Raw genomic sequence first — 26,431 nt, 5'->3', positions numbered from 1 at the left:
GACTTAATGATGATGGGTATTATACAGTAGGATATGCTGATGACATAGTAATCCTTATAAATGGAAAATTCCTTTCAACCGTATCAGAGCGTCTTCAAACAGCTCTGTACATGGTCCAATGATGGTGTGAAAGAACAGGTCTTTCCATCAATCCCAATAAGACGGTAATTATACCGTTTACTAGGAAGAGAAATATAAAGGGTCTTAAGGAACCTACTCTCTTCAATAAGACAATCCAGCTCTCCAGCAATGTCAAGTACCTTGGTCTAGAATTAGACAAGGGACTGACATGGAAAAAGCAGCTGGACAAAGTCATTAACAAAGCCTATAAGGCTTTTTGGACATGCAGAAGCATGTTTGGTAAAACTTGGGGACTGCAGCCACACGTTATACATTGGATATACTGCAGTTGTGAGACCCATAATTACTTATGGTGCCACAGTATGGTGGCCCAGAGTTAAACTCAAGACAAGCAAGACAGAACTTAGCAAATTGCAAAGGTTGGCTTGCTTAGGTATCACAGGAGCATTTCGAACATCTCCAACAGCTGCACTGGAGATACTCCTTGGACTCCCCCCCACTGCATGTACAGTTGGATGCAGAAGCCAGGGCAGGAATTTACCGTCTCCAGTGCAGTGGAAACCTAGATCTGATGGTTTTGGCCATGCATACATGACTCAGGACATGAAAAAAGAACCCATATTACAAATGGGGTCTGACAAAATGATACTGAGACATGTATATGAAAAACCCTTCACGGTTAGATTTCCTACCAGGAGTGAATGGGAAGATGGGTTTCGGCCTGACAGAAAAGGGGGACTGATCTGGTATACAGATGGTTCCAAGACAAATAAGGGCACTGGAGCTGGTGTGTACTGCCATGGCACGAGGCGGAAACTTAGTTTTAGCCTTGGGCAGTACACGGCAGTATTCCAGGCAGAAGTATATGCCATTAAAGCATGTATTATGGAGAATTTAGATAGGAACTATAGAAATAGGAACATCTACATTCTGACAGCCAAGCTCAACTTAAAGCACTTGACAAACACCAGATCAATTAAAAATTGGTCTGGGATTGCCACCAAACCCTCATGGAACTGGCCAAACATAACAGGGTACAACTGATATGGGTGCCGGGGCATGAGGGTATTGTTGGAAATGAAGCAGCAGACCAATCAGCTAAAATTGGAGCTGAACATCCATTCATAGGACCTGAACCAGCCTGTGGCATCTCTCTTGGAGTTGCCAAACAGGCAATCAGGGACTGGACTAACATAAAACATAAGAAATACTGGGAATCCTTAACTGGACTCAGGGAAGCAAAGAGACTCATACGAGGACCTTCCACTAAAAGAGTGAAGGAACTCTTGAAGCTCAGCAGGAACCAGCTACGATGGGTGGTAGGACTATTTACAGGACACTGTCACCTCAAAGGACACCTGTTCAAACTGGGACTAAGTGATAGTCCCACTTGTGAGAGGTGTCAGATAGAAAATGAAACAGCCACACACGTCCTGTGTGAATGTGAGGCTTTAGCTTATTTAAGACTATGTCACTTGGGTCAGTACTTTATGGAACCAAGTGACTATTTTGACGCCCCCACATCCAAAATCCTGCGCTTCATCCGAAGCGTGGGGTTGCTGAGGGAATAATTAAAAAATGGGAAGCACAATGGACCACTGAGGTCTAGGTGCAAGGGCCGAGAAGGCCTACCCCTCATACATACATACATATGGTTTATTTAATGATGCTGTCAGCAGCTCAGCTTGTATAGCACTTGCTCCATCACAGTTTGTAATATAATACCTACATTACAAGTATAACATACCCCTGTGGAAAAACATGCATTTGATTTAAATTCTGAATTGTAACATAACCTCTGATAACCTTGAAGATATATGGTTCATCACTTCATTCATAAAAACAGACAGTCCAGCACAGAGTAGAGACACATAAATTCGCCTCTGCAGAAAAATTAAAAAGACTATGGCATTAGCAAACAAGATGGTTACCATGTTTACAGATGCTAAAGGACTTAGCCATATCCTGGAACAAGGCTGAATAGTTAATACTGCTGCCTTTGCAGAGTAAAAAGGGGCTCTGAAACTCTCTCTCATGAAGAAGTGTCCACAACTTCTGTACAAGCATGTTTGTTGTCTCCACAGAAATGATCAACTACATATGGATAAAGTGATTCTGAATATGCTGCATTGGGGTTGGGGTGTTCTTCTCCATCCCTTTTACAATCCTGATTTATAATTATGTGTCTTCCATCTGTTTGTGCTGCTAAGAATGAGAACGTTGGGAAGCAAAATATCTGAGTTGAATGACAAATGCATTCTTTGACTGATGTTAACATCAACCAAAAATTCCTTATAAAATTAGATTAAACATCGTGTGGAACAAATATAAGCTGAAAGCAGGAAGCTGCCTTTGAAAATTAGGATATTACTTTCTGTGTGCTAATTTTAAGGATATTTAGAAATGTTCATTCCAAATTTTGACACCCTAAAAAAATATAAGGAACACAGTCATTTATAAGTTAATGAATTATACAGCATCTATTATGTAATACTTTTGAACACTTCTAAATTATGTGCAAGGAACAGTAAAAGTTGACACACACCTTTAGCTAGGAATCAAATGTCACTAAAGCATATGCACATAAAATTTTATTAGTGTTAGCATTCTGTTCCCTTTTCATTGCAGGTGGTGCACTGATCACACCAACAGTCATTTGTCAGGTGTGAAATTCAGACAGCTATATTAAATGACAAAGTACTCTACTGTTTTGTGAGACATCAACCATTTATCTCGAAGAAGTATGCATGTTTGTAGGGTTATCAGCTATGAGGTACTCCTATGGCATGCACTCCCATTTCTGTTCTCCCTAACTGCTTCTTCATTTTAGAGTATACATATTATAGAGAAGCTTGTGGTATTGGGGTGGGTTTTCTCTGATTACTTTGGTTTGCTGCATCAAATTGCATGCCAACTACTCCAAATTCACAAATCATCTTATAATTGATGTTATACAGTCTTAATATTGGCAGCATCATTAAGTAACCAATCTGTACACTGGGACTCAAACTAACGCAGATCTGTCCCTGTAATCCAGATCATGACGTTACTGCATTTCAGATTAACTCTGCAGGTTACAGTCTACAGACAACAATATTTTGTTTGTCTAGCAACATCCTAGTTGCTACTTTGCAACTGAAATTAAATACAGTAAGATCTAGATTACCCACTTTGCAGATTAGCAACAGAATTTTAAAACTGTTTAATGATTTAAATGTTGTCCATCATTTATTACATCTGTCTGAGTAATATGTATCAGTGATAATTTAAAGTGATTTGCAGTAGACTATACATTTCACCCTGCTGCAATTTTCTATTTTATTATTTTATGACATTTCACCCTACCCTGCTATCACTGGACAAGGGTTGCTTTCTACAGTTGCAAAGATATTTGTCTCACTGTTTAGTTTCATAGTAATAATTGATTTCTGAGGTTGAATGCAGCATGGATAATGGGTATTTCCAGATTTTATAATTATCCATGTTTTTAATTGGTTTTAAATTGTTTTTTAATCATTACTGCAGATAACCGAGAGTTTAATGTAAAGGCAAAAAAGATGCCTCATTTGATACCCTTTTTTCACTCTTTTCTGCTAAGATGATAAAGGTGGACAGAATGACACATAAATACTAGAATAAGAGATAAATATGGTTTTGAGTACCTTACTAAAATATAAACTATGGAGTCTTTAAGTACTTCATTTACAGGGTTTCTTATATGGACGAAAATAAGACTTCCATTCAGCCCCAGAGAAAGGGAATATTTAACTATTCATAACCCTGTGTTGCAGAGTGTGTCAACAGCTGAAGCTGGATTTTACAAGTGCATCTCTAAAGGACTGACAGATCCATCATTCAACATACAGGGTGTAGAGTTAGTTGTGAAGAAAGACTGGGAAGAAGTGTGGGAAACAGATACTGAAGTATGTTGTTTCATGAAATTGATGCCATTAACATTTTCTGGTAACACTAATTTAAAGGCTGGAGCATGAATTTAAAATGTTGTGTGAGATGATCTTTCATCTTAAAGGAACAACATGAACTGAGGATAGTTGCAAGGAGGGTGATGAGCAGAACATTTGGACCCCAAGATAGGGGAAGTAATAACAGCTGGAGAAAGGTGTACAAAGGAAAATTTCACAATATGCACTTATGCCAGGTGTTTTTCCAATGACCATATTGAGGATGAAACAGATGGTGAATGTTACAGGTTATGAGAAAGGCACACAAAATTTTAGCAGGAAAACCTGAGAAAGAAAGGAGCACTCTGGTCAATTTGGTCTAGTTTAATAGGAAAATATTAAAATGACTCCTCATAAGGTATGCGGACTGGATTAATCTGGCTCAGAACAGGATCCAGTAGTAGGCGCTTGTGTGAACACAATAATAAACCTTCAGGTGCCATAAGACAGGAAATTTCTTGAATAGCTAAGCAACTATAAGATTCTCAAGATCAACTCTACTCCATGCAGTAATTATGCAAGGACATAAACTAGAATGATTACATTCCTTATGCTGTCATAAGAACTCAGCACACATGTAACTGTGCAAATGAAAGAACCCCTACACTTCGTATAGGAATTACTCCTATTACAAAGGCTTGAATTAATACTGATGTTGCATTATGTTGCAGACAAATGTTTACCGAGTACTTGTGGTTGTTGCAGCATTAATGCTACTACTTGGCTTAGCGTTTTTTGCATACAGACTCATTAAAAGAAGAAGATCATCCAGATTTAGAGGTAAGTTCCTTTATGCCAGTTTGCAACCTTTTGAAATATTAACAAAATCCCTGAAGCCAATATTATCAAAACCTGACTAGCAAACAGTTTCTGGAATTGATATATTATGCAAGAACAGCCAGATGACCTAACAGTGAAAATTATTAAGGTTACTTACTCTCTTCTGGTAGAAAGGTACATACATTTTTGAGGAACCTGCCCTCTCTCCATCTTCAATCTTCTACATGGAGCATGGAGGCAGCAGGTTCCTCTGGTACCTTTCTGCCAGAGAACACGGAACCATATTCAAGAAGATAGTAGGCGGCATCATCGTTATCACCATGAGAACCTGAAATCTCACACGGCAGAAATTACATTTGCTATGAAGGAAATGCAACCAGTACATCCATGTTAGTTTAGTTAGCAAGTTAACAATCATAAATAATATATACATGTTGGGCAGGTCTACAAATCAGTGAACTGATTTATGAAAATGTCTTTCCTAATTTCTAGATATGTCTGATGAAGAATCTCCAGATGAAGGTACAGCACATGGAGGATCTTACAATGTTTCGAACCTTCCATCTATGACACAGACAAACATTTCTACTAGTCAGGGTATGGAGAATCCAGCTCTTGATACTGATTTTCCTGAAGGGTTCAAAACTCTTCAGACTACAAGCGACTCTCGGATGTGATAGAGCATAGCAAAAGAAAGTAGTGAAACTGGAAACATGATGAGTGTCTGTGAATGAACAATTTTTTTGTGTATAAAATTTTCAGTATTTGTTATATTACAGTTGCATATATTTTCTAATTGGCAACCAAATACAACAGTGAAAATATTTGTAAGAAATAAAGAACAGTTAAAACTGATATCACATTTTGCATGCCTGGCTCTAATTGTTGCCAAACCAAATGTAAAGAAACATTTTGCACAGCTACTACATAATTATTTTAAAGTCTGCAAAAATTATCTCAGCATAGTTGTATATTTTTTAAAGTTACACTAAATGGTGTTAGTGCTGCTCCACTGTTTGTTACAGGGCTCTGGCTACCCACACAAAACATTCAATAACAATAGGTGTGGTTCTGGCAGACCCCTCACTTTGGCTCTAAATTTAAGGAACATCCCTCCCCAACATTCAAATGGATCCCTGTAGCTTCATTTCTCAAACAGAAGTTGCTTTTTCTTTGGTGATGTCTCAGTCTAACTTCTGCAAGAAAAATTTTGGAAATACATGCTTAATTTCCTACCTCACCAAATGTCATATTCAAAACTACAATACTAAATAAAGAAATTTAATATTATATTTTAGCGTCCTGTTGCACTGATTCACGTTCATGATGTGTATTTGTACCAACTATCTTAGAGTGCACACAATTTCACCTTTCTCTTCACTACATGTTTTGGCACTAATGTGCCATCTTCAGGTGTGGTTTTGTTTACGTAACTCACGAATTTGAAGAGCGACATATAGACGATAAATCTTGAAAAGTTTTAATATATAAATTTTATTATTATACATGACATATTTACATTGTAATCATTTTATAAAGGAGACATGATGGCATACAATGGTTTGACATAAACAAAACCACATCTGAAGATGGCACATTAGTGCCGAAACATGTAGTGAAGAGAAAGGTGAAACTGTGTGCACTGTAAGACGGTTGGTACAAGTACACATCATGAAAGAAATTTAAGTGTCTACATGGTTTCTCCTGTTCATACACACACACATATGCACCATACATAAACCTGAATTAGTTGGAGATTCTTGTGATACCTATTACCATAAAATAATCTGTACTCACTGCAGTGCTGTGTATGCATATGCATGCTGGAGCTGGTAAAGGTACAGTTTACAGTGTGCTGAAGTAACTCCATATCGTAACATGACTTTTAACTCATTCCATGTGAAACATAAAAACTCTGCTCTACAGAAAGCCATTTTCCTGTAGAAACCCAAACTAAAAGAAGATGAGAAAATCTAAATACTTCATATAAAAGCTTATTTTCATATGTTTATCTCAGAAGATTTACTTTACAAATTTGTTTCACAACATACAGAGCTCCTTCAATAACAGCAACAATGGTGTGTTCTGAGTTTACTCTAAGCAGAATGAAGCGTGTAACAAAAATGTCAAGTTATTTACTTTATTCTGAAATGTTACAACAAATATCATTAAAATGAAAATATCCAGTAAAGAGTACAGAATCAGAATGTGAAGAAATGCTTCAGTTACAATTATGCTTAGCTTGCTAAACATTGGTTATTTAAGGCCATAACAAAGTGGGTAGCCAAACTGTATGAGATTGCATCTGATCTGGGACTTCTCACATTGCTAGCATTAGTAACATCATATAAAGTGACAATGAAAATATTAGGAAGTTAATGAAATGTTTATTGTTTAACAAAATACTGTAGAAAACATCAGATCAATTAACAGTGGCCTCGATCTTGAGTTCGCTTCCTTGGCGCACATTTGATTATATTATCAACACGCAGAATCATTTCTGCTGCTTCTGAAGCTGATAAGACTACCTGCCTCTTCACAACAAATGATTCTGTTATGCCAAGCTGCTTCATACACCCAACTTTTCCCTGATCCATGTCTGAAAAAAAAATTAATTACTGTATATTATTACATAAAGAAGCATTTTGCAATTCAAGAAGTCCACCTGGTTAATGAGCTTGTCAGGACGGTCAGAGGTTTAGAGGTACTTCAAACAGATTATTTGTCTCTCTTCACAACTGTGTGGCTACACACATGCTTAATAATTGAACAACAAAAAAGAACATATATTTTACAGAGAATGCTATGGTAAAAATAACTACAAAGAATTTTGTAAGTCTCTTATTTTAATCCATACAAAAGAAAAACGGTGATAAAACTGTAAGGTCTTCCTACAGCATTTCAACATTCTCATAACTGTATCGATTTCAGCTTAATCCTTATGAACTTTTATTTCTTAAAAGAATGCTGTCTTCTGGGATGTGGTGCTGTGCAGATATTTTGTTAACCGACATGTTGGAGGAATGTATCGCCTTCATATTCAGGGTATAAGAAATCCGCGAGCAATGAACCAGCGTGAGCAGGTGTCTGTAGACTGAGTGCCAGTCAAGACACCTAGCTATATATGAACAGCAAGGGAAGGGAGAAGGGCCAACAGGTAGAAGGCCAGAGCAGGTATAGTATCCCGTTGGGGGGGGGGGGCAAAGTCAATGGCCTCATGGCTAAGCTGTCACTTCAAATCTTACATTCTATTTCTTAGTTTTAACATCTCCTTACAGCTCAACCTCTGTGTTACTTACCAAGTCCCATGGTGTTAAATCCCTGACTGTGAGCTGCACGCAACTCGCTAATCAACTGTGCAGAGTCATAGCCAGCATTATCCGCAATTGCCGTCGGCAATGTCTGCAAAGCCTTAGCAAATGACTCCATGGCAACAGAATCTTTGCCAGGAGTCCTGGCTGCCTCAGCCTGCACAGCACAAGCCATCAGCATTTCACTGCAGCCTAGGACAGAAATATTACTGTAAAAACCCAAAGAAACATATAATATAGTGGTAAGAATAGAAGGATTTCAAATAACTCTTATGGATATTATTAACAAAACCCATAACTGAACTTTTATGGAAAGGGTTATTATTCCCAAAGACGTCAAATTACCTTCATCTTTCTAATTATGTGGGGGGGGGGGCAGCTGAGGAAATATGCATACAAAGAATCAAATGAATTAGCACCACATTCTACTTACAAAATAACTGAAGGGGGAATGAGAACTTTACCTCCACCATAAACAGTACGAGTCTCCCTAACAGTTGCTGCTAATACACAAAGAGCATCATGAAGAGAGCGCTCCGCTTCATCAAGTATCTGTTGTGTGGCACCTCTTATCACAATTGTGCAAGCTTCACCCAATGCCACACCACCAAAACGAAGAAGTGTGTCCTCACCAATCATAACCTACAAACAATCGTGTATCAAGCTACAACAAAACTGTGTCACATATTTTTTAACTTTCATAGTACCATAACTGTCACATTGTTCCTCCTGTGAATAAAATATTCTGACCTGTTCAATGACATCACAATGTCCAAGCTTCACAAGCTCAGGGTTATCAAACGTAGAGACAATTTCTCCTCCTGTGACAAGTGCCAAGCGTTCAATACCATCAAAGTCAGCATGTTCAATAGCCATAACACCAGCATCCGCAAATAACTGCTCCGGGTAATTGTAGATTAACTGTCTGAAAATCCATAAACATATATAAATTAAAAGGAAACAAACAAGTGGAGCGAAGCAGATGGAAAATTTCTTGCATTTGGCCTACATATTATTTAGGCCCAAAGTGTAGCAACCCACTCAGTATACATTAAAAGAAAAGAAAAAAAAGAGACCCCACACAATTACTGTCAGAAATGTTTTGTATGGGTGCACAGGCGACCAACTTACAGAATTAAAACTGTGGATTACTGCAGCTGTGGACAGCAGAACCCCAGAGATGCTGAGGTGTGTATGGGTCAAAAATCATTTCCTGGCTAAATATCCATTGAGCCAGAAAATGAATAAAGACAGATTTAATGATGGAAACCTTCCAAGGTGAACTTCACTTCAGTGCACTGTTTCTTCAACAGACATGATTACAAAAATACAGCCTCCAAAATTCCCATGGTGACCTTCTGGACACGTTTGTTATGCTGAATTCTAATCTTCATTATTTACATAATTTTTATATTTTAATAACTGTTGACAGAAGTATAATTTTTTGTAGACATATGATGTAAAATGTCACAAACGTAAAAGTAGCTTCTGAAGTAGTGCTCCTCCATGACAATGCACATACACACAAAACTGCTCACATTCAAGCACTGCTGGGGCACTTGAGCTTGGAGTTACCTGACCACCCTCCATACACCCTTATCTCACTCTGAGCAACTACCACCTGTTAACCTATTTGTTGAGATCACAGCACTTCAAAAATAATGAGGAGCTGATGGTAGGTGCAAAAACACGGTTGACCTCACAGGCAGCTGACTTCTTTGACACAGGCATAGAAAAATTTACTCAATATGAGAATTTCCTTTCCCAATATCTCTTGTATTTCAACAGCATAAAAGTGTGCTGACATATCAATATCTCTTATGAATACCATCAATAAAACCACAATACAAAGCCTGAAGCCACAAGATATATAACTTGCACTAGTGTCTCATGCACAAACATTCAGACTGCCAAGAGTATGTACACAGATATTCATAACTGATAAGCACAAGAATGGTTCATCTCATACAAAAGGAATTCACTACTTCTATACTTTCTATTACAGGTTATTAACTGTTATATACACAAATATGAATCAATCAATAATCATCAGTTCTTCAGTTAAATCTGCTCCTGTAACACATTTTGTTCTGACATAAAAGGTGAGAATTTGTTGAAGGCTGAAAACTTTTCATGTATCTCTAAAATTAATGTGATGTTGCCAATAGCCACCTACCTATTAATAAACACATTTGCATTATGTTTAAGGATCTTGTTCACTTTATCTTGCATCTTCTCCTTCTCAGCCAATTCCATTTCAGCTATTTTAGCCATCGAGTCAACCCGTACCTGAGATCCAAAAACTTTGATTTTGTCAGTATCCATAGGGGTATTTGCTATTAGTATGCGAGCATTCTCAACACGCTTGGGCTGGTGCAATCCCACTTTTTTGTCCAGAAGGAAACCTACACAAGAACCACACAACTATACCAGAACTATAAATATGAAAGCTTCAAGAGGATTAATGAAGACAAGACTGTACACAATGAACTCCATAGAAAAATGTATTTAAAGCAACATAAAAAAATTGTGCTTTCAATTAAAACAAATACTTTTAAATCCTTACAGGAAAAGGACTCTTTTATAAATTATATGAAATAATCTGGGCACGGGATGTGGCCATCAGCACATTTTATAAGTAAATAAAACTAATTGTTAGCGACCTGTGTAGTCTAGGGGCGACGTTCCCACCTCATGACTCAAAGTACGCAGGTTCAAACCTGGCGGAGGTCACGGAATTTTTAAGGGCGAAAAAATTCAGGGAACAAGTCCTCCGGGAAGGACTTTAACCTGTGGGTCGCGTGTCGTAGATTTATGGCACATAAAAGATCCTCATGTCTCTAGGAGACCTCTGAGCAAAATTAGGCAAAGTTTCCTGCCCAAGTAGTTTCCAATGCCTCCGGTAGATGGGGAAGATATCGGGTACCACTGCCAGCCTCGCTGGCTGAACGGGGCTGATAGTGAGCACCAGTAACGACAGGGTATGGCAACTGGTAGAATATCAAAGGGGGATGTACAATAGACTATTAGTCACGGTGCATGGGGAAACCCACCTTCTCCAATAATAATAATAATAATATGTTAATACTGTTTTATTTTTGCATCACTAAAAATTTGATCAGTGTGATCATCAGTAGGTGGTTAATAACTGTAATCACTTAATTGTTGGACTAACATGGACCTATATTAGTGAACATCGTGAATTGGATATCAAATGTTTAAATTCTGGGCCATATTCTGATTTTCTTATTAAGTGATATGGTTAAAATTTGAGAACTAAAAATGTTAAATACTAAAAGTAGTTGAATAAACTGATTGATAAAATAGAATACAATATAAATGGGATGACCTCTGTAATATGATCAATCATGTTTTCCTTCATGTTTGTACATTTTATAGAAATGTGTCCTGAATAGTTGTTTGTAGCTTTATGTACTGTAGGTCTGCAGTAGGAGCAGGGGTTTGTATATTTGTACTGATTACGTATATACTGAATGTGCTTATGGGATGCAGTTCTGATGACCTTTTATAAGCACATTTCTTCTCTTCACTATATATCATTGTTTATGTAATTATTTCATTCAGTATGCACGTTTATAAATGTTGTATATGATATGAGTGCTTAAGTGTAGTCATTGATTGTAAGAGTGACTCACAAGTGAAAGTGATACACAGTGTTCACTAATATAGATCCATACTGATTCAACAATTCAATGGTAAAAGTTAAGTATTTACTGTAGCCAGGATGATCACACGGATCAAAACATGTGGTGTAAAAATAAAACAGTATTAACACGTTAATTAGTTTTATTTACTTATAAAATGTTGTGCTGATGGCCACATTACCACCCTCCATTGATGATACATAACAGGATGCAAACAATAAAGACAAAATTGTCTAGCAATGCAAAAGAAAGGAGAAAATAAATCCTTCTCAGTGAAACGACTGAACAGTCATTTTAGAGATATATAAGTTAAATATGTAGTCAGCTCTTGATTTAAAAATAAGGATTTGTTAACTTTTCTGTTACAAAAAGCTCACAATGCTATTAGTTTAGTGTGTTGCATACTCCTAAACATTTTACACCATAATATCAAATTGTCTTACTGCTATGAAAAAGTTTTGTTTTGTAAGTATCATTTGCTTCTGGTTACAACAGATAGCAACAAACAATAAAAGTTGAATAAGACTCGCTTTTAAACATACCATATACATTTTAAAAATTTTGACATCTCATCTTATCATAGAGGATATCAGAATAGATTCTACAGTTGTTCTTTATGCAGCATGTTTCACACTTTCCATCTTATGTAGTATGCTACTGATGTTTTATTTTACAGTGCAAAAAATCTCAACATAATGTTTATAAAACCAGAGGTGACATGTTTCTATTTCATATGCAGATATTCAGGCCCCCACATAACTTCAATACCTAAAAGAACACAATAAGAAGGATCAGCTTTTCTACGCATAACAAATGAAAAAGACACATACTGAACAAAACCAGAGAAAGTAGAGTGAAACTACGACAGGGTGCATATGGCTTATAATGGGGACGTCGTTATAGCAACAAAACCAAAGGAACTGTCAACTTCTTAATGTTACATGTATGGAAACACACATCTGCCATAATGATTTGTAACTCGGTGCCACTATTTTGCTGTAGCATTTTGCGTCAACTGTACTTGCAGCTTCACTTCAGAAGTTATTTACGGCCAGCAGTCCATAATAGTCTAATTAACCCATCCTCTCTGTACACTGGCACTGTACATTTCTGTGATTATTAGTTTCTGTAACTCCTGGCTACAGATCCAGAGGTACTGGATTCGATTCCCGGCACTACTAGATTTTCTGAGAAGTATCTGTCTGGACTGGGCTCCACTCGGCCTCATGAGGATAATCGAGGAGCTATTTCAAGGAAATAGTGGCTCCAGTCTGGAAAACTGAGATTAATGGCTGTGGGGATCTGTTGCACTGACCATGTGATACCCTCTATCTGCAAAAAGTTAGCACTAACTTCGCTAAAAAGAGGCAGTCGCTAGGTCAGTATAGTTCGCTTGTGGACTACAGGCCACAGAGTTTGTTCTTTTTTTGTTTATAACCCACATGTTTGAGTTCCATGAAAATTTAATGCAAAATGCAAGATACTAACACCAGAACCAAAGGAAATATTACTTTCACTGAAGATAATATAAGAATTAAATCGACGTAAAGAAATATTCAAAAACAAACTGCATTTAAGAAACAGTCTGCAACTGCACAGAACAGGAACTGTAATAATAAAAAAGCATGTGTAATAAAATGTGCACTTTCTCAGAAGCTATTTCTCAGTAATTCCTCATTTGACTAAAATTGAACCCAATGAGGCCTAGCAACAGATTGTTATGACCAGGGCCCGGATTTTGACGACATGTCATCTTTTTTTCCTTGTATCCTATGCAATGCTCTTAAATATATAAATCTCAGATATGAGCTGCTGGTTACAGAAATGTAAATTTTATAGGTAATTTTTTGTCATTCTTTGGTTTAAGGTCATTTTTTCATTTTGGGGGTAATTATTTTAGGCTTTTAAGGGTATTTCTTATCATTTTTGGCCATTTTAGGGAATTTTTCTTCATATGTTTTCTGAAATGTGAATAATATGGAAGCAAAGTGTTCTTTCACTTTCTCCTAAGCACTCTCTACAAAGGCCATAGTATACAATAATAGGTTGTAATCCTGGCCCGCCCTTTCCATTCGTTTTGCAGAAATGCTGACAATACATATCATAAAACAGGGTACGACAATGACTACTCACACTGAGGGTCTTTGTACAAAGCAATTTCCTTAGTTACACATATTTCTAGCCAGAATTTCTTGCTTCATATGACATTGTTGTTCAATAAACTCCTTCTGTCTTCAGTTCCTTGCCCTTGACCGTACAGATAGAGATACAGTTGACAAAAGGTTCTCGGTGAGAAAAGTTCAGTTCTGTGTTGCACAGGAGTGATTAATTTTATCACGATGCCAAAAGCAAAGCCAACTAAACCGTGTCATTTAAAGCAATTTGTAGCTGAGTTTGGAGATGATAAATTTTCAACCGATGGTGACATTTTATACTGCAAGATGTGCGACACAAAAGTAGCGGCAGAAAAAAGATTCACAGTACAACATATTGGCCGCGACAAGCATATACAAGCTGTGCAAATTTCGAACAAAAAGAAACCTGTGCAAATGTTACTGCAACAGTGTTCATCTGGAGGTAGAAATAAGTCATCGGATTTTTTCAGAGATCTGTGTGATGTGACGTCCGCAAATATTCCGTTTTGGGCTGTGAAAAATGGAAAACTGAAAAACTTTCTGGAAGTAAACTGTGGTCGTTCCATCCTGGATGAATCCACACTCAGGAAAAATTACCTTTCCCAGCGCTACAACAGTATCCTGGAAATGATTAGGAATAAAGTGCATGGGAAGATTTTTGTTTCCATTGATGAGACCTGTGGTACGGAGGCTCGCTACATGGCAAACATCATCATTGGAACCTTGGAAATCGGAGGACCAGGTGAAGTGTTTCTGCTTATGAGTGAGGTGCTAGAATCCGTTAATCATTCCACAATTTGTAAACTCTTTGACAGGTTGATGTTTCTACTGTGGCCAGAGGGTATACGACATGATGACATCTTGCTTTTTGTGACCGATGCAGCCCCATATATTGTAAAAGCAGGCAAGACAATAAAGTCGTTTTATACGAAATTGATGCACGTTACTTGCCTAGCTCATGCACTGCATAAAGTGACGGAGGAAGTGAGATCAAAATTTCCTCAAGTGGATGTTCTCGTGTTGAGGATGAAGATTTTTGTCAAGGCTCCAGCTCGTAAAATACATTTTAAGTCTATGGCTCCTGGTGTTCCACTGCCCCCAGAGCCCAACATTACAAGGTGGGGAACGTGGATTGATGCTGCAATTTACTATTGTGATCATTTTTTGGTAGTGAAAAACATTGTAGGTTCAATGAAAACGGAGGATGCGAGGGCATTCGAAGCTGTTCAGGAACAGTTCTCGTGCATCAAAATGGAAGGACAGCTGGCCTTCATAAAGGCAAATTTCAGTTCCTTGACAGAAGGAATCCAATGTCTGCAGGAGAAAGGAGCAACGCTAGAAGATTCGCTCGATCTGGTGAAAAATATAGCCAGTGATTTGGAGAAAGTGTCAGGGGACACTGGTAAAATGGTGTCAAGAAAAATGAAGTGTTCTGGATAAAAACTCAGTTTATGAAACATTATGTAGCATTTCTCGAATTCTGTTGGGAGAGTCCTTCAGAGCTTTCAGTATTGAAGAACTTACTGCTAGTGATTTGGTACACTTCAAGTACGCTCCCATTGTGTCTGAAGACATGGAAAGGAGTTTCTCCAAGTACAAGAATGTGCTGTCGGACAATAGGCGCTCTCTCACTTTCGAGAATCTCCGCATGTTGACTATCATCTATTGGAACTCTGAATGAGGTAAGACTTAAATGTTGGAATACATACTGTATATGTACAGGGGATGGACAAAAATGTGGAAACACCTCATGAAATGCATGCCTGAACTGAAGTGTTTATTTTAGCGACGTTTGTAGGTCACGCTGTCGTATCTGCCCAACACCACTACCTGTACAACCTCCGCAATATGTTGCAAGCTTCATTTGTTGTCAAGACAGTGTTCTGTGCAATTTCTCGTGCATCACGTCAGAGCTAACAGAATTCAAATGCAGGCAAATTGTTGGGGCCCATATGGTGGGTGCTTCCATAACCAAGGTAGCCTAGGTTTTTGGTGTTTCGCGAGGCACAGTATCCGAGATTACGACCGCATACAGGAGGAGTGAAAAAACCGCATCCGATAAACACCAGCGTGGACAGAATTGTGTGTTGAGTGATCGAGATAGACGAACATTGCATAGGATTGTGATGACAAATAAGAAGACTACAGCTGCAAAAGTGACTGCTGAACTGAATGTCACACTCACAAACCCTGTCAGCACCAAAACAGTACGAAGGGAACTCCACAAGCAGGGTATTTCTGGATAAGCTGCAATTCCAAAGACACTCATCAGTGATCAAAATGCCACTAAGAGGACAGTGTGGTGCCGAAGTCATAAAACCTGGACTATGGAGCAATGGAAGACGGTCAGTTGGTCGGATGAGTCCACCTTCACACTGGTTCCAACTTCTGGCCGAGTTTACGTCTGGAGAACGCCATCCCAAGCTTACGATCCAGATTGTTTGCTGCAAAGAGTGAAACATGGTGGGGGTTTGATCATGGTATGGGCAGCCATATCGCGGTATTCTGTTGGACCCATCATTACCCTGCAAGGTCATGTCACTGCCAACGACTATGTGACCATTTTGGGTGACCAGGCCCATCCCATGGTGCAAACTTTGTTCCCTAATGGTGATGGATGCCATTTACCAAGCCAACAATGCCTGTGTTCACATAGCTAACATCGTCCAGGAATGGTTTTCTGAGAATGAAGATGAAGTGTCACGTCTGCCATGGCCCCCATAATCGCCAGATATCAATATATTGAGCCTTTGTGGTCTGTTTCGGAGAGCAATCTGCGTGCGTGCTATCCACCTCCATCATCAATGACAGAACTTACCATGTTTTTCAGGAAGAATGGTACAAGATTCCCTTGCAAATCATACAGGACCTCTATTTATCCATTCCGATGAGACTGCAAGCCAGAGGTTGTCCTACACCATATTAGTCATGGTAATGTGTTTTTTGTTGGGTGTTTCCATATTTTTGTCCACCCCCTGTACATTTGATAAGCGTTCTAACACGACAGAAAAACCCGTATTAAAACGTTTAGCTTCAAATTCAACAAATATTGCTTAATTTTCAACATAAAAATGAGGATGAACTTAAAAGAGTAAAGATGAGTTCAGTGTTAATAAAGATTAAAAATACATTTTAAAATAATTAGTTGATTTTATGACATATTACATTTTTGGGTCATATTTTAGGTAATTTTTCTGGATTTTTTGGGTCATTTTTTAAATATTTTCAGGTCATCAAAATCTGGGCCCTGGTTATGACAAACATCATATTCACTTTTGCGTCATGTCTCCTCTTTAATAAAATGTTTCCAAAAGGCAGAATGAGGAATATTTAACCCAGTGGAACTTAAAAGGTGAATGCAATGTAGCACATCATGCCAAAGATGGACCAATATGTTGACACAAAAAATTTCCTATTTCAGAATTACAAAGATGAAGTATGGGTCATACAGCATTAATAAACTAAAATTTACTTATTCATTGTTAAGTGCACAGTCAAGAGCCAACACTGCAGAAAAGTGTACATATGTGATTTGTACTTTCTCTCCTAGCACAAGACATGATATGGATAACATCTGCTCCATACTTAATAGCTAAAAGTAAAAAAGTAAAGCTATCCTTGTACCGGGCCATGAAGGTCCATAGGGTTTTGAGACGTTGAGTGTCCCACATTATCTAGATAATCGGCTCAAAGCTGGCGGTAAGGTTGTCAGCCTTACGTGCCAGCTGTGCTTTACTCCCCAGGAAAATTATTTAATTAATTCCTGGTACTCATTTCTGTTAGAGGTTGAGTCAACCCCAGGGCCATAGTGTGGCTGGAAGGATTAGGTAGCCTGAAAATAATCCAATGACCTTGTCGGGACTTGAACCTGCGACCTTCCAGCTTGTAGCATTGTGCCTCTACCAACTATGCTACCGCATGCCCCCCCCCCTTAATAGCTAAATTGCAACCATATGTAAAAATCACATCATCTATCATGAACTTTAAAATGTGGAAAACGTGCTGTTTTCTGTTTTCTTTATACCTTCCTCAAGGAAAGAATCCTCTAATGTGCCTCCAGTTTTCTTGATGATTTGGATAGCAGAAAGATTTCCAGATCCCTTGAGTCGCAGCACTGCATCCACAGCTAACTTGGAGAAGTATTCCTTGTGCTGCGACAAGATCTTGGAGCTCAGAGTAGTGCGGGCTATGTTCAGGAGGTCTTCATTAAACCGTGCAGTATCAGCACTGCCATAGAACATAGTACAAGAATAAGCAAGCTCTGGGAAAACAGTTTTCTGACCAACAATCTCAAGGCAACAAAATTTGACACAAATTTTAATACTTTGTTAAAAAAGACTGCCAAATATACTAGCATTACCTATTCAGAATGTTCTGACATTCACTGAATACAATATCATAAAATCTCAAGATAAACACAGAAAAAACACAATAACTATCCTAGAAACTACTGCCTATCCAAGGCCACTCAGATGCATTACAGGCTACAAGTTTAGTGCATATTCAATATGCAAACACATTTTGAAAAAGACCTCTAATCTTGCTATTAATTTAATTTTACATGAAGAAATGGAAATAAAAAAAACTTACTCATACAATATATCGCAGACATCATCTCTTCCATTGCTCTTAAAATGCACGAAGCTTCAGTCTCAATTTGACTCAAATGTTTCTCAGGATTTTTACTTTACACGAAGTTAAACATGTTCAAAATAATTAGTCATTCTTTGCATATAAGCACATGTTCACTTGTTCAAACTTTACAAAATCATTATTTCATATAACCACAAGAAAAACTAAAAATGCTTAAATATTCTGGAACATAAAATACTGGCTGCATCATAAAAATATTGTTACATTTAATGATCAGGACAATATGAGGTGTATCGGAAAGTTCCCAGACTACGTCAAAAAAGAAATGCTGGCGTAACTTCCTCAATTTTGCCTGCCACGTCCTTCAAAATAATCTCCTTGGGAATGTATATAAAGATCCCATCATTTTTTCCATGCTTAAAAAGCACCGTGGAAGTCATTTTCCTTAATGCTGTTGAATACCGCTTGTGATTCCCTTTCGATGCCGGACACTGTTTCAAAATGTTGTCCCTTCAGTTTAATTTTCAATATTGGAAACAACCATGTTGTTGTTAGTGACAAACTCTGTGGTTTTCAGGGACGTGTGAGCAGGCACTTTGTTGTGATGAAGGAGCAATGCTGTGCATTTTCAAATTCTCTGTTAAGATCGTTTGGCAAACTCCATAACTGATCCCAAAGGTGTCTGCGAGCTCATGGTTTGTTCAGTGACAGTCTTTGTGGATGAGTTCTCAAAATTTTTCAACAATTTCTGTTGTTCTGCTGGTGCTTGGTTGCCCTGAATGTTCCTCAACTTCAACTGACACTCAACTGGCCTTGAAAAGTGAATGATATTCAAAAACCATTGACTGGCTTAAAGAATGTTCTTCAAAAGCCTCACAAAGCATTTAAAGGGTTTCGGTAGTGGATTTACCAAGCTACACGCAAGAACTTGATGCAGGTATGTTGCTCAATTTTGCCATCCATCACAGACAAAACGAAACACAAAGACAAAAAAGTACTCGTGTAAAAACAATGCATGTTCACAGCATAGTGTAACGTGGCAGGATGCTATAGGCTTGCAGAAGGGTGACTTTGGCCTTCCTTCTCATCTTCTTTCACCGAGGTAGTTATAACAATAAGAGTCCAGGGACTTCCCAAGAGCACTAATCTAAAGAAAGGAATATGCCTATCATGAAAATTATACAGTATCAGCTTAACTGCCAACATACTATCAAAGTAATACTGAAAACTTCAATCAAGATGAGAAGAACATCATTGCTACTAGCTTATAACTGAAATGTAACTACTTTAAAGTCTAGTGTGAGAAAACATAAATAAGAGATACGAATTTGCACAGGTTACGTCGTCACCCAATGCAAGATATAAATATTTTACACTGGTATTTCTTCAGTATTCTTTAACTGGAGAAATCTAATACAGACAGACTTTGTTGCACTTCTCACCTATTATCCATAGATGCAGCTGTTAAAGCATCACGTGCTACTTGTGTTGCTTTTCTCCAACCAGTTATGATGATTTGTGGATGGATTTTCTGATCTATCAACTTCTCTGCTTCCCGGAGCAATTCCGCAGCTTAAAGAGATTGTATTCTCATTTGTAGTATAATGATGTAGGACATAACTGTTTCTGTACACAAGATATTACACACCAACAACAAAATCTTGCAACATGCCACTCTCACATAGTTCTGAATGGCACTTGGTGCTGTGAACTAGCTCTCTCTCATTCATTCACTCTTTCGAGTACCAGAACCCAAGGCTCATAACACTAATGACAAAATCTATCGATGAAAATGATCCCCATACAGTTCAATGAAATTCATATCTCACAACCTAGTTTCCTAAGATCCACTTTAATATTCTTCTACTTACTTTCTGATCTCTGTACTGATCACTTTCGAGTAGGTTTCAACAACAAAATTCTGTATTTTTTGTCATCCACATTCAAGGTATATGTTAAATCCACCCTAACCCCCTTAATCTGAATTACTTACACAGTCATGACATTCCTCATTATAAAATATTCTCCACTCACTGCATACTTCCTTTGACGTAGGTCTAAATATTTTCCTCAGTACTTTCATTTCTATCGCTTACAATTCATGTTACTAAAAAATGCAAATGTGATAAAACTGTTGTAGCAGGGATGAAAACAATTTCTGAAGTGAATAACAAACACTCTGTGCCATGAAAGAGAATTAAAAGAAACCTAAGAATCTACTAAAAAACAAGTGATTCTGACTAACTCAGCTGGCCAAACAACTGATGGCAAAGTTAAATTCTTTAACATGCACATCAGATCCACATCAGTGCCCTAATTTTCCATCTGACCTACTGGGTGACACAATGCAAGGAAACATAAATTTAAGAACTGACAGATTCAGCTGTCACCTTTAACCCTTACACTGCTGTGGTCGACATATGTTGATCTCTGAAAAACATGGTGTCCTTGGTGTGATCGACAAAACCCATATTGCAAACTTAGAGTTTCAAATCTCAGGTTTCTTTGCACCAATCTCATTCAACCTTGGCAGATGCATAGTCATCTATTGGGAACATAATGAAACATCATTCAAGGCACGCACTCCATGGTCATGTGGAGCAGGTATTTCTCAGGGCTAAAAAAAATGGCTTCGTACAGTGCGCAGTGCTTTCCATAATAGTTTTAAATAAAGTTGTGGACTTTGGTCAACATGTGACATAGTGATAAGACTAGGATAGTGAACTATGTACATTTTTGGCCATCTTGGACAACCCTGATTTAAATGGATTTTTCACCTGTGAAAAATACTGAATAATTTAACATTTTTGCAACTTCTGATGCCTGTTCCCTGTCTGAGGTAAGATTAGTTACATTTTATCACAAATTTTCATACTTTGCACTTAAATCATTTATAAAGGATTTATTCAAAAATAATTCAGCACAGAGGGTACTGAGAGTTACTTAACAAACTAGCAGTGAAAGGGTTAAGTAACGAAGGTGAAAGACAGTGATGAGTGGGGGGAACGTAACTTTTAATTAGTAGTTCTGATACGATCAAAAAGGTAGGTAAACTGAAGGAAGTAATCATTCACCTTCAGCACTTCACCAGACAATATTCACTCACGTGATTTTCTCCATTGCACTGTCTCCTCTGCCCCAGCCATTTATGAGAAAATAATTTTGTCATAAAGATGTGCTTTAAAAATAAGACAACTGCATTATTCTGAGTCTGTCAATCCAAAAACCGTTTCCAATATTTGAAACCACAGGCAGAAAGTGAAAGTCATTCAAAATATGTACCGATTACACTCTACTTACTCCACCTCAGTAACCCTTCTTGCAAGATGAACAAAAATAAAATAGTTTTATTCACAAAAACAATTATCTTCTGGGAGTTACACTAACACCTTTCAAATATTTACCCAGAACAGTAACAGAGGTTGTACCATCTCCAACTTCATCATCCTGTACATGCGACATATCCACAAGGATTTTTGCCGCTGGATTATCTACACCAATTGCCTTCAAAATAGTAGCTCCATCATTAGTAATCCCAACCTGGCCTTCATTCCTGCCCTGAGATACAAGGATCTTGTCCATGCCTTTAGGACCCAAAGTGCTCTTCACTAAGTCACCAATGGCTACAGCTCCAATAAAACTTGACAGCCGAGCTGTCTCTGCTTTATCTTCCTCAGCTTCACGCTTCAAGATTCTAACTGGATTCAAGGACACCTAGAAAAACAGGGAGAAAATCTGCAATTTAATACTACTCAAACTATTTTGTCTCTCAGAACTACATACGCATTCTGACGAAGAAATAATATTGATATAATTCTAATTAGTTTGGCAAGCATGTAACAGATTGTATTAATTTCATGAATTGCTGCAGACAATGCACTACCTAATAAAATTAAAGTAATTTCTAATGATATAAATAAGTTTAAAAACAATTTGAAGGAATTTCTGTATTTAAACTCTTTTTATACACTTGATGAATATTTTAATAAATAATGATTATACAACTAATGTTTTCTAATGTAACTATTTGGATGATATGGCCTACCAGTATGTGGAATGGCAAGTTGTGAATTTGACAGTGGTTTTCCCGTGATCTGTGTGTGTTATCCTGACAACTTGGGCTGTCTGTACAAGGCCTGATTGTATGTTTTATTGGACTAGGGACAAATGATATGTAGTCATCATGAAATTTTAATTTTGTAATTTTATAAATGTAATGTTTTTATATCTTGTATTTGTTATATATGTATAAGATATTCTGTTACTTTTGATGAAAACTTTTATCTTAAATTTTAATCAATGATAAATTTGAATGTATTATGCTAGAGACAAATTGTATTATGATGTAAACATGCACTGTCTTATTTTATAAGTCTTCTTGACAACTGCTTATGAGTATTAGCAAGATAAATTGACACAATTCTGTATCTAAGGCTTTTGCCTACTATATATGTAATGGAATAAGGAAATAACAATAATAATAATAATAATAATAATAATAATAATAATAATAACAACAACAACAATAATAGTATCCATTTCATATTTGAACAATGGAACCCAATTCTGAAATGTTACTGGAAATCTGAAAATGTGTAAAGATGGTGGGGATATGAAATGGCAACTGAGCCTCCAATACTAAGAACTTTGAGAATTCATGACAAATCTGAGGCTTGCAAGACACATCTAAGTAACATCCTGAGAGATGTTGCTCATCAGGAAGTGAGGACAGTGTTTCTGTGGTGTGTCAAGCATTCTCATGATAACAAAACCCATTAAGGCAGCTTGCTTGAGACACTAGAACCAGCTTGGCATGTCTGAATTGGAAATCATAGATGCCATAGCTGAGGAAAATACTTGTTATCTGGTTTAGTTTCTGACAGTTCCAAGAAAGGCAAAGGAAAGTGTACAGCTCCACAACACAACTGTTTGCTGTGATGAGGCCACATTCGGGCTCTATGGTATTATGAACTCTCATAGCTATGTCTACTGGTCTCTAGGAAAAGCAAACATTCATGTAGACAAGGAAGTAAATCTGTTGAAAGCTGACAGTGTGATGTGGACTCTAGGGGTACTGTGGCGTGGTTCTTATTTGTGTTTTCATTATACAGTGTTAACTGGCACAACATTCATTCATTCATTCATTCATTTATTTTTCGTTCCATGGATCCACAATACAAGTGAGATATAGGACATGTCCATACAGTGATTATTCTTAAAATTGATAGAGCAAGAGCTAAGTACATAAATAAAAAAGTATAAAATACAAAAATTGAAACAAAACATGTAGGATCAAGTAGATTCCAGTCATATAAGTTAATTTAATAAAACATGCAGTTTAAATTTAAACAATGTCAGTTTGAACATATCACAGAAATTGCTTAAATGACTAGACTAGAATGATAGAATAATGACTAGAATAATACTAATAAAAGACTGGATGATCAACAGGTGATTCTAGTGAATGCATAATCATTAACTTATAATGACTTATATTGGAAATATTCTTCCACAGAATAAAAATGATGAAGATAAAGAAAACGCTTTAAACAAATTTTGAACTTCTTAGGGTTGAGTGACTCTTCTTTTATATAAGAAGGAAGATTATTATAAATTTTTATGCCCATATAATACACTCCCTTTTGATATACCGTAAAATTTGCTATGGGTTGATAGAAATTTGTAATATGTCTTGTATTTATATTATGATTTAGTGAATTTGGAATAAAGAGACTTTTATTATTAACCACAAAGAGCATGAGTGAAAAAATATACTGTGAAGCCAAAGGCAAAATTTCCAATTTCCGAAAGAGATCTCTACATGAAACTCTACTATTACAGCCGATCATAATTCTAATTATCTTCTTCTGCATTCTAAATACTTTTATACTATGAGGCGAGACTCCCCAAAAGCAAAGACCATAGTTCATAACAGAGCCAAAATAAGAGTAGTAAATTGTTTTCAAAGTTTTTAGAGGCAAGTATGGTTTAATACTTCTCATCATATAACATGCTGAGGTAAGTTTTGGGATTATACATTCCACATGTGAACTCCAGTTGAGTGTATCCATTATGTTTATACCAAGAAACTTTATATTTGACACAGTGGTTACTGGACGATTGTTACAAACAATATCTACGTCGGTTGTGAGTTTATTTTTGGTTTTAAACTGCATACTATGAGTTTTATTAATATTTATTGAAAGCAAATTTGTCCTAAACCACTTATATAAATGATTAAAAACATTATTCATATTAATATGGAGATTTTCTGAATTTGAACCTTTAATTAATACGCTTGTATCGTCGGCAAACAAAATGGATATAGCATTGTTAATTACGATTTTGGGCAGATCGTTGATATAAATGAGAAACAGCAACGGGCCTAAAACCGAGCCTTGAGGAACACCATCAGTTATTTTTCCCCAAGAAGAATGGGTAGTTTGATTAGAATCTTTTTCACAAACTTGAATTCTCTGATATCTATTGTTAAGATATGATTCAAACCATTTTTTAGCTTTACCATTTATACCATAGAATTGCAGTTTAGACAATAAAATATCATGATTCAAACAATCAAATGCCTTCTCAAGGTCAAAGAATATACAACCTATTGGAAGTTTACTATTTAAAGCTTGCAAGGATTCATTAATTAATTTGTAAACAAATTTTGGATCCCATACTACCAAAGGTACAATCATTTTTTGCAAATAGCAGAATCCTTCCCCAACTTTCTCCAGTACTGAAGTTACATTATTGCCAGAGTAAGCCTGTCTGTAAGGTCATGCTCACATTGGTTTAGTTTACCGCATAGTTATTATGCTCATTACGCTTTTCCACAATATAGTAAAGTGCAAGATGATGGACAGTAGAAGACAGAGAGTAGACTGTGGAGGGGAGAGAATGTTCCTAAAAGCATAAGCAGAAGTTGCATCTCCACCAACAGTTCACATAATTTCCTGGTGTTTTACACTCATTAATGGCAATTTACAAATACTGCTGACCTTGTATAACTGAAAACGCATGCTCTTAATATATATGTACAATAGAATTTTGTACTATATTGAAAATAAACACACGTCCAGTGATTGAGGCTAGCTCTTTCTAACGGACCCAACAGAATAGGTGTTCCCCTTTTCCTTCACCTGAGGACGAAAACAGATCCAGTTTCCGAAACGTCGTGTTTTTGTTATCTTAAAAACCAGGACGATGGATAAAGTCCAGAAACCCAATATATCAGTGTGTTATACACCATCGTCAGAATCCTATAGTAACTAAAATTCATTCGCTTAACATGTGACATTTGTGCAAGACTACAGTATTGTAGAGCGAGTACATAGTGTCAAACATGGCCATGGTTTCTTGAAACATACCAAAACATTCATAATAAATAAAAAAATCAACACGACTTCATGTATAATTTTGAATTCATAACCATGTACAATTTCTGGAGGTTAAGAGCCAAAGCGTGAAGCTGACTACTCACTTCCAACTACTGCTTAGGTCAAGAATGGTGCAACTATAATTCCACTCCCCCAAACATCTTCATGATGTGGTGCTTCATTAATTAGGCAAAGAGACAACTTTAACTTTACCTTTGCTTCCCTATTTTCTTATACGGAATACTGATCACAACTACTCCTCGTACAGCACATTACACGTGGTTACAATTTGAGCATTCCTGGAGTAGTTTCTGAAGAGGCACAAGTAGTATACGACATATAATTTCATGGGATCAAAATACAACTCCGAAGGTAACAAAATGCTATACTTACCATTTTTACTTATCAAGAAAACACGCTTCCAACTCTCAGAAAAGTAGCTTTCAAGCACCAACTTATTCCAGCAATCAGCACCGATCGTCTACGACGGTATACGACCGCTCCGATCACTTACGATGACAT

The 26,431-nt window shown here is 37.1% G+C and overlaps 2 protein-coding genes across 5 annotated transcripts in view; one reads left to right on the top strand and one right to left on the bottom strand.

Moving 5' to 3' along the window:
• LOC111862021 overlaps positions 1–6,113 on the top strand; it is a 40,676-nt gene extending 34,563 nt beyond the window's left edge. For all 4 annotated transcript variants that reach the window (XM_023847062.2, XM_023847064.2, XM_023847063.2 and 1 more), the window contains exons 3-5: positions 3,873–4,004; positions 4,715–4,823; positions 5,316–6,113. In XM_023847062.2, the coding sequence (XP_023702830.1) occupies positions 3,873–4,004; positions 4,715–4,823; positions 5,316–5,500 (426 nt within the window). In that variant the 3' untranslated portion in view covers positions 5,501–6,113. The remainder of the gene's footprint in view (positions 1–3,872; positions 4,005–4,714; positions 4,824–5,315) is intronic.
• Positions 6,114–6,949: 836 nt separating this feature from the next.
• Positions 6,950–26,403, bottom strand: LOC111862019 (T-complex protein 1 subunit beta). Its single transcript, XM_023847056.2, has 9 exons — positions 26,303–26,403; positions 21,932–22,241; positions 19,970–20,099; positions 17,959–18,161; positions 10,311–10,539; positions 8,885–9,059; positions 8,599–8,776; positions 8,123–8,326; positions 6,950–7,422 (listed from the first exon to the last, which is right to left on the bottom strand). Exons 1-9 carry the CDS (start codon positions 26,303–26,305, stop codon positions 7,250–7,252), a joined length of 1,605 nt encoding a protein of 534 aa, XP_023702824.1. The 5' UTR covers positions 26,306–26,403; the 3' UTR covers positions 6,950–7,249.
• Between the last annotated feature and the right edge of the window lie 28 nt (positions 26,404–26,431).

Source organism: Cryptotermes secundus, unplaced genomic scaffold, assembly GCF_002891405.2.
Source record: "Cryptotermes secundus unplaced genomic scaffold, Csec_1.0 scaffold181, whole genome shotgun sequence".
Taxonomy (NCBI): Eukaryota; Metazoa; Arthropoda; class Insecta; order Blattodea; family Kalotermitidae; genus Cryptotermes; species Cryptotermes secundus.
Note: the sequence above shows the minus strand (reverse complement) of the source record. Positions and strands in the feature narration are given on the sequence as shown.